This window comes from Mustela nigripes, chromosome 10, assembly GCF_022355385.1.
Source record: "Mustela nigripes isolate SB6536 chromosome 10, MUSNIG.SB6536, whole genome shotgun sequence".
In the NCBI taxonomy this organism is placed as follows: domain Eukaryota; kingdom Metazoa; phylum Chordata; class Mammalia; order Carnivora; family Mustelidae; genus Mustela; species Mustela nigripes.
The window spans coordinates 34,247,186-34,259,469 of NC_081566.1; the positions used below are offsets into that span (position 1 = coordinate 34,247,186).

General features: G+C 43.8%; 1 protein-coding gene and 1 long non-coding RNA gene across 6 annotated transcripts in view; both read left to right on the forward strand.

Moving 5' to 3' along the window:
• The first annotated feature begins 36 nt into the window (after positions 1-36).
• LOC132026132 (uncharacterized) lies at positions 37-3,929 on the forward strand. 2 transcript variants are annotated; one of them, XR_009406792.1, is made up of 4 exons: positions 37-137; positions 1,527-1,722; positions 1,947-2,145; positions 2,624-3,929. It is a non-coding gene; the product is annotated as an uncharacterized LOC132026132 (long non-coding RNA). The 2 variants fall into 2 exon arrangements; XR_009406791.1 differs by having other exon boundaries at positions 1,947-3,929.
• A 4,125-nt stretch (positions 3,930-8,054) lies between these two features.
• The window catches only part of LOC132025557 (membrane cofactor protein-like), a 38,485-nt gene continuing 34,255 nt past the window's right edge, over positions 8,055-12,284 (forward strand). The window contains exon 1 of one of the 4 annotated variants that reach the window (XM_059412989.1): positions 8,055-8,277. In XM_059412989.1, coding sequence (XP_059268972.1) covers positions 8,157-8,277 — 121 coding nt within the window. In that variant the 5' untranslated portion in view covers positions 8,055-8,156. The remainder of the gene's footprint in view (positions 8,278-12,284) is intronic. The other 3 variants (XM_059412990.1, XM_059412991.1, XM_059412992.1) reach the window with 3 other exon arrangements.

Below are 12,284 nucleotides of genomic sequence, written 5' to 3' on the forward strand. Positions count from 1 at the left end.
TATTTTCCTATTTTTCCTCTTCTGCCCATTAGCAAGAATACAGATGGAAAACCTAAAGAGATGATCCATTTACATCCTCAAGAAGACAACAGTGTAAAGCCTCAGACTCTGCAAACCAATCAGGAAGACAGCAGCAGGTACCTCATGTAAATCCTGAATTCATGTCTTGGAAAGCTCAAGTACTGAAAAATGAGAATAGGATCTGCATAGGTTGCTGGTCTAGCTGGATCCCTGGAGCCGGGGGTCAGAAGGTACTACAGGAAGTGGAAATGCCTTGTTGCTGTTGTGTTGGATTCTGGCTGTTTCCAGCAGTTGGGTGAGGACTGCCATCTGCGCTGTGCACGGGCACTGTTTTCACAGAGCATTCCTGTATTTTTATGCAGGGGTGCTGTGAACCTTTGAGAGGGAAGCTTTTGTTTTTCTTGTGGAACCCAAGCATTTGCCACGCGGAGGTGCCTCTGGGTCCCCCACTCCCCTTAAGTGCACAGGGTCACCTCAGGATCCTGTGGAGACTTTGCATTTCCTGCTTCCCAGCTCTGACTCAATTCTCTGCCTCACCTGTCCTCCTAGGACTGTTCTGTCCCTCTGTGCCCCTCCCCCGCCCCCAGGGGCTTGTCACCACACCTCATGCCTGCATTCCAGAACTGAGAGCCCCAGCTTGGCCTCACAGGTGTTGTGTAGTAAATGTTAAGCTGTTTGCTGAAGGATTGGGGTAAAAAGGGAGATTATGCTACAACCCAAATGGGCATACAACGTATAACTGAATAGTAGAAATCATGGAACCTAAAAGTAACTGTTTTTGTAAATAAGGTCTTACTGGAACGCAGCCTCCCTCACCTACTGTTGGCCTATTTACAACTACAACAGCAAAGCTGAGTAGAAACCACAGAGCCCCAGAGACTGTGTGTGTCTTTACAAAACTTAATTTAAAAACTGTTTCACAATGCTTTAAGTAGCATTTAATTCCTCTTCATTCCTGCCAGGTTACTGACCTACTAAACATTTTACCAGCTTTCTTCCAATTTAAGGTGCATTCATCAGGCTCGGACTCTATTTACCCAAGGAGCTCTCCCCAAAGTGCCCCAGTCCAAAGTGATGTCAATCTTTAAAACTCCCTGCACTTGCTGTCTGTAACATTTTTAAAATAAACTATTTCCTTTTAAGAATAATAAGTGCCCATTAAGGAAAATATAGAAAATAAAGAAAAATATTAAAAAATATAAAAATGACCTGAAATAGCCTCCACCCACTAGGTGGTATGCTTATGCTTGTTTGCCTACATTTACATGTTGCAGGGCTATCCACTGAAATTGTACTTACTTTATAATATTGAATTTTGATTTTGTTTTCACCAAATGACAACCATTTCCTTTATCAGAAAACCTATAAACCTATATTGCATAGTATTCAACACAATATTTCTTGTTTTTGCCTATTAACACTCTTCTATTCACTTGGTTATTCCTACACTCTACAAACATGGATTAGTCACTTTTTTTCAGTTTTGTTTTTTTTTTTAATTTCAGAGAGAGAGAGAGCGAGCACAAGTCAGGGGAAAAGGAGAAAGAGTAATTCATCCCCACTAAGCAAGGAGCCCAATGTGAGCTTGTACCAGGACTTTGAAATTATGACCTGAACTGTGGTCAAATGCTTAACTGACTGAGCCACCCAGGCACTCCTGGATTAGTCAATTATGACATGTACCACACTTTGTATTTATGGGTAAGCACCTCCTTTTAAAATTTCCCTAAATTTCTGAGTAGAGACTTTATCAAATGAGAAGTATTAATATGTGAGTAAATTTACCAAAATTTTATTTTAACTAACATTTTGGAAGTGTTCTTTTGCATCAAGGTACATGTCTAACTGTTTACCTTCACCGTTGACAAACTTTTAATAAATGGTAGGAAGTCCTTAATGAATTTGTCTCCAATCTCTTTTCTAAGACCGCAGTTTTGGCCATAATGTTCTCGAGGAGCAGGGCTGATCATCTGTGGCAACATACGGTAGACAAGGAATGACTCAAAATCTGCACCCTGCGCCCAAGCCAGGTGCAAGGGCCAAGAGGGTGACACGGGTAAAGAGGCAGACTCCAAAGACACTGCTGCGTGCTAAAGGACATGAGAATGTTCAAAAATGACACAGGTAATAAATTATGTTGGGCAATCTTGTGAGGTGGAGAGAGGAACACGGAGGGATCAGGTGGCAGTAATAATAGGGGGTGTCAGGTGAGCGGCTGGGCCTCCGCAGGGATCTGTCCCCTGGTGGGAGGTGGGAGGACAGTCATCCTGGCCTTAAGCATGGCCAGGGAAGTGTTTGGACATCTTGGACTATATGGTATCTTCTGCAAATCGTGACTGCCGTAGGGGCAGGACATGCTCTCGGAGGCAGAGCCTCGTCCAAACTACCAGCTCCTGTTTACTCTCCCTGCCATGGCCTGGCTCAGAGAAAAGAGAGAAGAAATATTTTGTGTGTTATGAGGGACCTCTATGTTTCTGGAACGAGGCTCTTTCTATTTAGTTGCTCAATTGTGAGAACACTTTTCCTTTGGCAAAAAAAAAAAAAAAAAAAAAGCGACGAGGAAAGGTCAACTTCTTCATTAATCTCTCTCTTATCTACTCAGTGTCTCAACTTTGGCTGTATTTTCTTGGGCCCTACACAGCAACCACGAAGGAGGGCAGAAACACATCTTCTGAACTCGTCATTATGTGTAACGCTAGTATCACCATTTTAAGCAGCAAATTCTTGGGTTGTTCCCTTGTCACCCATGCTGTCACCTGAATAAAAATATCCTGCTATTTCAGTGCCCTTCCTTGACAAAGTACCACAGAGCTGAGGAACACCTTGAGTCACAATGTTGTTGGAAAGGAGCCTATTCAACAGAGTAAGATGTGAGACTCATACAGTGACAGACTTGACCTCGCAGAGACCAGACATGTGCCCAAGAAGATGCTGACACACTCCCAGGAGCCCGTAAAAGCTCCCTCCTCTTAGTGTGGATTACTGTCAGTCCTCCTGCTCTCCCCCGCTGAATGCACACCTCAGCTAGTAAGGGGAAAAGACTGCACTCAGGGTTTATAAATAGTCTCAGTTACGGAAAGGAAGATGGCGTCACTTTGGATTTGTTTACAAGCTTGTGATTTCCCTTTCTCACTTTCAAATAAATGTTCATACTATGGAATGGGCTCATTAATGAGAGGATCAAAATCCAGGAGGAAGATATGAAAAACAAATAAGTCACACATAATTATACTATTCAGTGATAACCACTGTTAATATTTTGCTTTTTGCTAACCTTTCTTCATACATGTTTGCTTCTTTATACACAGATCTTTCTTAAAAGTCACTTTTTCTTCTGTAGAGCAAAATCTATTAGAACAGAAAAATATAGCTAGATCCGTTTTTGCTATCACTAGGAAAAAAGTATTTTCTGTTTATTATATACAATGCTGAAGCAACCACAGTGTCTTTTGTTTAGACAGAAGGGGGAGAGGTTTTCAAGAGAAACTTCTTAAACAATGAGATCTGGGGCTCTATTTCAAAAGCAATTTGTACTGTGTGTCTAAAACATACTAACTTAAATAAAAGGATAACTTTATTATAAAGCAAGTGACTTACTTTTTGTATAGATTCAGAATATACTCAATAAACTAGGAAACCATGAATTTAAGAGTTGCAACATTAATGTACAGGTCTCTAAATAAGTGGTCCTGGAGTCCGTAACTGGTCCACACACTTACAGATCGGCCATGCTAACGATCTAGAAGATACCAGAATCTTTCTGGGTAGTTAACAACAGACTTGCATATGATGACTGCTAACTACTGTGTAATTCTGGGTTGCTTTTCAAGTGTATTGTGCCACACTTACCTTGATAAATATAAAGAGGGAACTGGATATCAACTTGAAGTTTTCTTTAAAATCATAGAAGAAAGGGGGAAAAACAGCATTAACGAAGTCAACTGACAAACTAGGAGGAAAAAATTACAACCTATATCATAGACAAGGGTAACTGAGATATTTAGAGAGTAAAAAAGTCAAAGACCAAACCTCCTCGCCTCTCCTCCCTGTAAATAGGCAAAGGATATCCAACTGGGCCTTCAATAAAAGAAAGGCAAGTAACCAATCAATATATGAAAAGATCCTCAATGGTTTTGCTTAGTTGAAACTTGGGGAAACCTTGGGAAATATATTAGGTCTTGAGTTTCTGAAGAAGCACACTTTAAACAAGGGCTAGAAATTAACTGATGGGAATTGGCCTTTCTTAGAATTAACATTCCCTATCACAAGAAAAAAATGTAAATTTTTTTATCCCCCCAGAATGCAGTAGGTCAGTGAGCATTGTGATGACCATGCCATTGAATTTCAAAGAATTCATAAAATTTTTTGCCTGTGACATCAGTGATCCATGGGAAATATTGCTTATACTAACTATGGGTGAAATACTGACCTGTCTAACTTCATTTGTATTGCTGACTAATTCTGTTAACCTCTGGCCTTACATTTTTCATCTGAGAAGCTGGTCTCCAAGATTATTCTTAGTGCTAACAAGCTAATTTTGTTTCTCATTTCCTTTTTGTGTACACGTAATTTTGACGTGGAAGTTAAAAAGTCTATGACATTTAAATGGTATGTTCTATTTTCATCACTATAATGGGAGAGGAATAAAAGATTTTTTTTCCTTCTAAATCTGTCTGGAACATGGTTTGCAATATATTTACTTTTTAAAGCCTTGAAAATCCAAGAGGAAACAAAATGAAAATGCTTTCCTTCTGAGAAGTGCCGCCCTCTCTGCACCTAATGGTTTCAGAATCCCACCCTGTGTGGGGTGTGGCTTATCACTGGAATGTTCTTGCCAGTAACAGCTAAATATGAAGGTCAACTGTCTGGCAGGTGCTCACCAGGTACAAACGGAGGTGGCACAGCTCCCAAGGCCAACATCAAAAAGATGGGTTATCTTAGCTTTGTTTAGCCAGTCTCTTTCAGCTTTTCACAGCTAACCTAGTGTGTAATTCACTGTGCCAGTGGAAAGCCATTTCTGAGAGTCCTCACAGGCCCATTTCTCTCAAAAGCATGATGGAAATACACTAATTTAGAAGGCCAAGAAGCATCTGGCATTCAGATTAATTTTTCACAAGTTGGCCTCTGTTTAATGACATTCCCACACCCTTCCCTCCACCCTAGTGCCATTCATAAGGCCTTAAAGGAGATCTAGCACACAGCTCCAAACCTGTTCGACACACAGGCGTACTCTCCATGCTCTCCTCTTTGCCACTTGGGCAGGGTGACAAAAATCTTTAGGGGAGTTGCAGGCACCAGGAGCGTTTACTGCCCCAACTCACTCAAAGCCTTGGCTCTTGAGTTCTATTCCTGTCCAGGCTACAGGATGTTCAGTGTCAACACTCTCCCTTTGAACTAAGTCACTGAAATGATCTCAAGGCTAAGGGACAGACAGTAGCTCCACTTCCTATCACAGCTTGCACTGCCTGAGACAGGACTTTTTCTGGGTAGACAGTTGTAGCTCCCTCCTTTAGAGGCAAACCCGTGTTCCTAGTGTTTATTAAAACAAAATCTCTCAGAACCTTCCCAGCCCTTATTTGGTAAATCCATGCTGGGGGAGAACTGACAGAGACAGGTTAGAGGCATTTGTCAGCAATACCCATTTCTTTCATGCAGTATTCATAGGCATTTACTATGCACCTATGACAGACCTAGAACTGCCTTAGCACTGGAGCTACAGCAGGAAAACTCTATCCCTGTGTCAAGGAGCTTGTCAGAAAAATACGGAAAAGGGCTCCAAATTTCCAATGGAGCCTTTATTGAGGCAAATGAAAATAATTTAATCTATGTGAAATTATCCAATTATATTTAGAGTGTCTTGGATGATCCCCCAGCATAGATTTTACTGATTGAAAGGAAGTTCCAGTAAAACCCCAATTCTTGACTCTAATCTAGTTTGTGTAGCTGGGAAACCAAACCCCAGCCATACTTTGCCACCTTTTAATTAACGCATGAGAATAAACTTACTTCTAAGACTAGAAATAGATGGGAAAGTATTTTCATCTTACTAAGATGTAACTGACATATACCGTTGTATACAGATGGTGGCCGAGAAAAATAGACTCTCTTTTTACGGGTAAGTGTCAACATTGGACAATAGGACATTTCTGTTATATAACTCTTTGTAACAGTAATAACAGAAATAATCCCCTTTCATTTTCTTACTCACTCTCTCCTTAATTATACCTCCTTTAAATCAGTGTTGTGATAGAGTGTCTGGATTTTAGAATCTAAGACAGTGAGATGTTTTAGGTATTATTTCCATACCTTTTGTTTCATAGGCCATCAAGAATCCAAACATTGTGTTGTTCTGGGACAAGAGGCAATTCCATTGTTTGATGAACCCACAAAGTTTTTAGTACCTCTCAGCTACAGAAATCTTTAAATATACAGAGAGTTTTGTAATTCCAGAAGATGCATTTGAGGTTAATACAGAAAGCTTACCTTTCCCCAGCATTGTTATACCCTAATTCTGTGTGATGAGGGATCAAGCGGCATCATTCTATGAACAAAATAGTAGTTGACACATAGGTTGGACTGAAAAAATTTTTTCTTCCTCTCATTCCTAAAACACAGGGTCAATATAGAAAACTGAAAAGCATAAAGAAAATGAAATACTCATAATCCTATCACTGATGGCTAAGTTTAAACTAATTGCTCTATGAGAATGCCCAAGACAAACATTTATTTGGAATCAGTTATTTTTTTTAAACTTACATATATATTGTAGTTTCTCATGTAGATTTTTTTTAACTCCTGCTGCATAGATGTGCATAAAACCACCTATCAAAAATTCCTTGTTCTTTGGCTAGACACTGAAGATTTATTTTTCCCAAAATTACACATCTTGGGTCACAGCTCTGATGATTTCTTTGGGATAAAATTCAAATGCAACCAGTGGTTTAAAAGTCACGGCCATTTAAAAACTTAACATATGGAAAAGTTAAATTGAAAGCCTAAGTTTGAAGGTGTTGGTCCCCCCCCCCCCCATACATTTACTCACACTGGCTGACATTTGTCATTCTTTGCCAGCTAATGGGAAGAAAATGTCAATGCCTTTTGTGTACTCCCTTAATGCAGGTTGAGACTTTTTTTTTTTCCCCTTCCTAGTCATACAGGTTTAGTCAGAATGCTACAAATAGGTCTGGCTCATTCTTAATTTTCCATAGAGAGATTGGGTCATCAGGAAATTTCCCCTCTTATGGATTCCTCTCCATCCCAACAATAATGGCTTTAATTAAAGCACTTCCAGGAGATGAGCAATTAATACACCCTTGTCCTCACCTTTCTCATGCACCTTTTTTTCCTCTTCAATAAAGCATTTAGTTGCTCAAGGGCAGGGACCCCAGAGAGGTGAGGCCCCAAATGCTAATGGCCTGGTGTTGTTTAATAATTCATCTACCTTCGCTTTACTTGAGGGGTTGGGAGTGCAGCGCCCAAACCTCTGAGATTCTGAAACCTCTCAGGCCTCCAGAGGATCCCAGAGCAGATGCTGAGAGCCCCGCAAATCACAAGCACTGTCCCTCCATATGCCCGACTCCTGCCAACTCCTGAAACAAGGGCCAGGGAGTCCGGGCGGTTCCGAGGCCCCAGTACACACAGCAGGCGCGAGGGGTGCGGCCCCACGACGACCCGCCGCCTGGCCTTGGGTTTCTAGTTTCAGGTCACTGTGCTTTTCGCTCAGTGAGGCGTTCGCTTCCGGAGAAGGGACAAGGTGGACCCCGCCAGCTCTGCTTCCCTTCGCACCCTCCTGAGTCCGGGCGGTGAGCCCGCCGAGCCCCGCAAGCCGCCGGGGACGTTGGGTCAGTGCGCAAGGCAGCGTCGCAGGGCCGCCTGGCGCCCGCGGAAAGGACCAAACAGCTCTGTGACGCCGCAGCCAGACCCTCCCCTTCCCACGCCGAGTCGCAGAGGTCAGCTGGGCCCCGCGCCCAGGCCCCGCCCAGTTAGGAAGGAGAGTCACTTCCGCGCAAACGGCGCTGAGGCCACGCCCCGCGGCTGGCACCTGACACCGGGCAGCGGGGGATTGTTGCGTCTGCTCCCCGACCTGGGAGAGTGTCGCTTGGCGGACTCTCAGCTTCCCGCGGGTCTCCGGGAAGATGGTGGTGTCCTGCGCGCGGCGCGCAGCCCATCCCTGCTGTCTGCAGAAGCGCTTTTCCTTTTTATGTTGCTTTAAGATCTCTTTGATGGCCGCAGTGCTCCTGATACCCAAGCCCTCTGGTAAGAGCCTGGAGGGGGTGTGCGCGGATCGGGGAGCTGGCCGACGGGTCCGGGAGCTGGCCGACGGGTCCTCGGGGCCCGGGAGCTTTGCTTGGTGGTCGGGAACAGGCGCGGTGCTGGGGCGGCCCCAGTCGTGTTATGCGGGTACCCAGGGGGTGGAGGCCCTGTGGTGCGGGAGCTGAAGGTTTGGGAGCAGTTGGGCAGTGAGCCCGGATGGTGTTGGGCGCGGCTTGTGCTTTCCCGGGGCGGAACTGTGACCCCAGCGAATGCTTGCGGGGTGCTTCCGGGCAGAGTTACCCGGGGCAGGGGAGCGCGGACGCGGGGCCTGGGGAGAGTGCTTGGTCTTCGTACCGAGTGCGTGTGGCTGTTGCTAGGATCCTTGGGAGGTTTCCCGTGGGAGGTTTCCCCGTGTTCCTTGCCGGGGTGATGGCACTGGGGAGAGGGGCGTTGTTTGTGCCGGGCTGGGAGACCCCGGGTTTGGTGTTACCGGGTGTGTGCTTTATGGAACTAACCAGGCTTGTGGTATGGATGTGGTGTGGGGTAAGAAAGCCCACTGTCTGCTGTGCATGGGGTCTGGGAATCGAGTGTGGCAGCTCTTGGGTGAGTGGGCTCCGGGGGCAAGCATGCTGCGGGCCCCTGGGGCTTAGAAGGTTTTGTGTCTAAAGGCACAAGTCTCCTTGCTGTCCGTGATCATACTGGTATTGGTTTGAAGGGTGTTCCTCTTTTAGTTTTTTTTTTTTTTAATATAAAATCATCTTCCTGTTTCCATTCAAGAGACATTATCCAATTCCATTACCCAATGGCTTTTTGCTATTGTTTTCATGTGGGTGGGCCATATTTGAGGGGAATTCTAAATTAATCTTAAAAGCTTTGGTAGCTTACTGTCAACTGAGTAAGAAATAACCCATATATAATGTCATTCTGGTTTCCCCTACACCCATTAACGGAAACTGAAGATTCCCACCCATTAAATTTGTTTACTGTATCGCTGAATAAGAATTAGTGTTCATGCTAAAAAGACATGCTAGGTGTGTAACACATTTACAATGAAGTGTCGACCATTTTCAGTACTTTGGTATATTTCTGTCTTTATCTGCACCTGTGTTTTTCTGCCCAAGTTATTTCTAGGATCTTGTTGCATGTACAGTTTCTATGCTGCATTCTTTCCTTAGTAGTATTCATTCTACACATATTTGCCTTGTATGTGCCAGGTTCTATACTGGGTCCTGAGGATACGCTGGTAAGTGATAACAAAACTGTCCGTTTTTATGATCCTGATTTCACTATTGCTCTGCTTGCACTCACACAAATAGAAGCAGACACATTTGCTCACTTTTAGAACCCCAGTGCCAGGCACACAGTGGTGGTGGAAAAATAGTTGCTAAAATTGATCAGGAGTGGCAGACCAAACATACTACTCGCTAGCACGTTATAACCCAAAAGAAGTGCTTTGGGAGAAAGGAGCTTGATCCTCTGATAGCATTTACCAATTGCTAGGAACTGTTGGTGGGCCAAACTCCACCTCTGTGGGGCTTCTGTACTTACTATTCCCTCAGACTTGGAACATTCTCCCCTGGCTCCTTCTTATCTCTCAAGCTCAGTTGAGGTGTCAGCCCCTCAGGAGGCCCCTCTCTGACCACCATATCTCAGACAGACGCACATGCTCCAGCTCAAATTCCCCGAGAGTCACCCCTGCAAACATGTTTTCTGCTCTCCCCACGAGAATGTAGAGAGCTTCTCTGTCTTGTCACACTTGCGGTTCCAGATTTGCAATTTGTTGCCCAGTGTCACACTCTTATGTAAGTATTGAGTACCAGAAAATGAATTATAATAATATAATATATATATAATATATATATATATATACCCATATATAATGTCATTCTGGTTTCCCCTACACCCATTAATGGAAACTGAAGATTCCCACCCAATAAATCCTATAATGAAATATATAATATATATAATATACATATTATAATGAAATATATAATATACATATTATATATATTATATATATATATTATAATGAAACTGGGGCTTAGAGTGCCGGCAATAATTCCTCCCGCTTCCAGGAGGAAGGTTCTTTAAACACCTGTCCTCAGGATGGCCTTTCTACGGTGCCTGGTGTCTAAGCTAAGTCAGGGGAAGCTGACCATCACAGAGGCTCTGTCTTCCCTGTACTGTAGAGTCTACAGAGCTCACCATACTCTAATCTTGCTTGTTCCTGATCATGAAAAAGTTCATTTCTGTGGGGGAAGTAGCGTGGGGAGGGACCAGAGGCAATAAAAAGAAAACAAAAAAATGTTGTAAAAAAGGATCAGGTTTGGATGAGCCTTGGAGCTCACGTTGGATGTTGTTTGGAAGAGAGAAAACAAAATGACTGGGATGCAACGTGGAAGGTAGCAAAACTTAAAAATGCAGCAAAGGAAACACAAGACCAAGTGGAAAGTTCAAAGGTAAAATCAGGATATTGATTTTAGATATTGATTTTTCATAGGTATGAAATTAGAGAAAGTACAAATGAGCCTCCTTGTGTCGGGCAGGGAAAATACGGGACTAGAATACACATTCAGTTCTGAAGCAGCTCACAGGCCAGGAAGCAGGTTTGTAAGCAGGCAGTGTTGTGCCTGGAGGCTTCCCATCTCAGAGGTAGTTAGTTGCCAGCTGCATGAGGTGGTAGAAGCCAACATTCGTCCAATTCAGAACCAGTCTCATTCTTCTAGAAGGGGTCTGCGTTTTGGACAGAACCCACCACCTCCTGCTGAGTGGTGTCTCTTTTAGGTCTTTTCTTTCTCTCTGGTGGATGAAGCCAGGATAGATCCATTAAGTGTTTCCAGGGTAGTTTCTTACTTCCTTACTCTACAGGTTATAATGCAATGAGAGCATGACCTTATCTGGTCAGTTGCTAGGTCACCAGAATACTGGGAGTTAGGCAACAGAGGAAATCCTGTGGCCAGGTCTTTCTGGCCAAAGCTTAAAGATGATGCTTTTCTAGTATTAGATACATCTCAGTATATTCTTTCAGCGAGGTGTTCTGTTGGACACCAGTGGTCCTTTGAATGCCAGATGGTTTTGCCCAGCTCCTCTGAGGGACATCATGCTGTGCTTGGTGTTATGGCCGCATGGGTGAATAATGGAATCGGCCAGGGGAACTATTGAACACAGAAACCCGTGATAGTGACTGAGTGATCCATGCGGAGGACAGTCCAAGAGGAGGCCACTGGGCACTGCCTCCCGAGGGAAGCATATGGTGCTTGCTAGAGGAGTAGCTGAGTGGATTCAGTATAAAAAGACAGGAGTTGAGTGGGGGTTGCAGCTGAGCAGGAAGGAAGGATGTTCAGAGGGGAAGCATGTTGTGACGTAGCTGGGGACTCCCAAGGACCACGGAGCTGCCCGGTGTGGCAGCTAGAGGGCAAGGGAGGCAAGGGAAAGGCCGAGGACTAGAACACAGAGCCAATCACTGTGAAAAGCAACAGGATAGTTTGGAATGAACAATCCCTATCGTTAAAATGTAGGCATGATGTTATCTGTCCCTTCAGGGCATTTGAGCCCTTATGTGTGACTTAGCACACAGCAAATCTAAACCAGGGTTCCTTTAATTTCTCCAGACTCGGTAAAAGACCATTTCTTGAGGATGGCATTGCAGGGTGTTGGTGTAAGCGTGGGAGGGTTTTAGGGAGTGTGGTGAGAAGCAGTGTCCGTCGTGGAAGCAGGCTGCCTGGCTGCTGGAGATGTTGGCCTGGGCAAGTGACTTAACCTACTGTGCCTTAGCTGGCCCATCTTAGAGAGGGGGCAATAGTGCCCAACCGTAGGATGAGTATGAAGACAAGTTAAATTGTACTTAAAATAATAGTATAGGTAGTGTTGAACGTTTGCTTTTTCTAAAATTATTAATACTATCACAACTATTGTTTTAAGAAAAAAGATGTAGAGTCTTCAGTTACCATACTTGGGAAAAAATAAAATCCCCATTATTTGGAGTTCTCCGTTCGTAATGTTAAAATGTT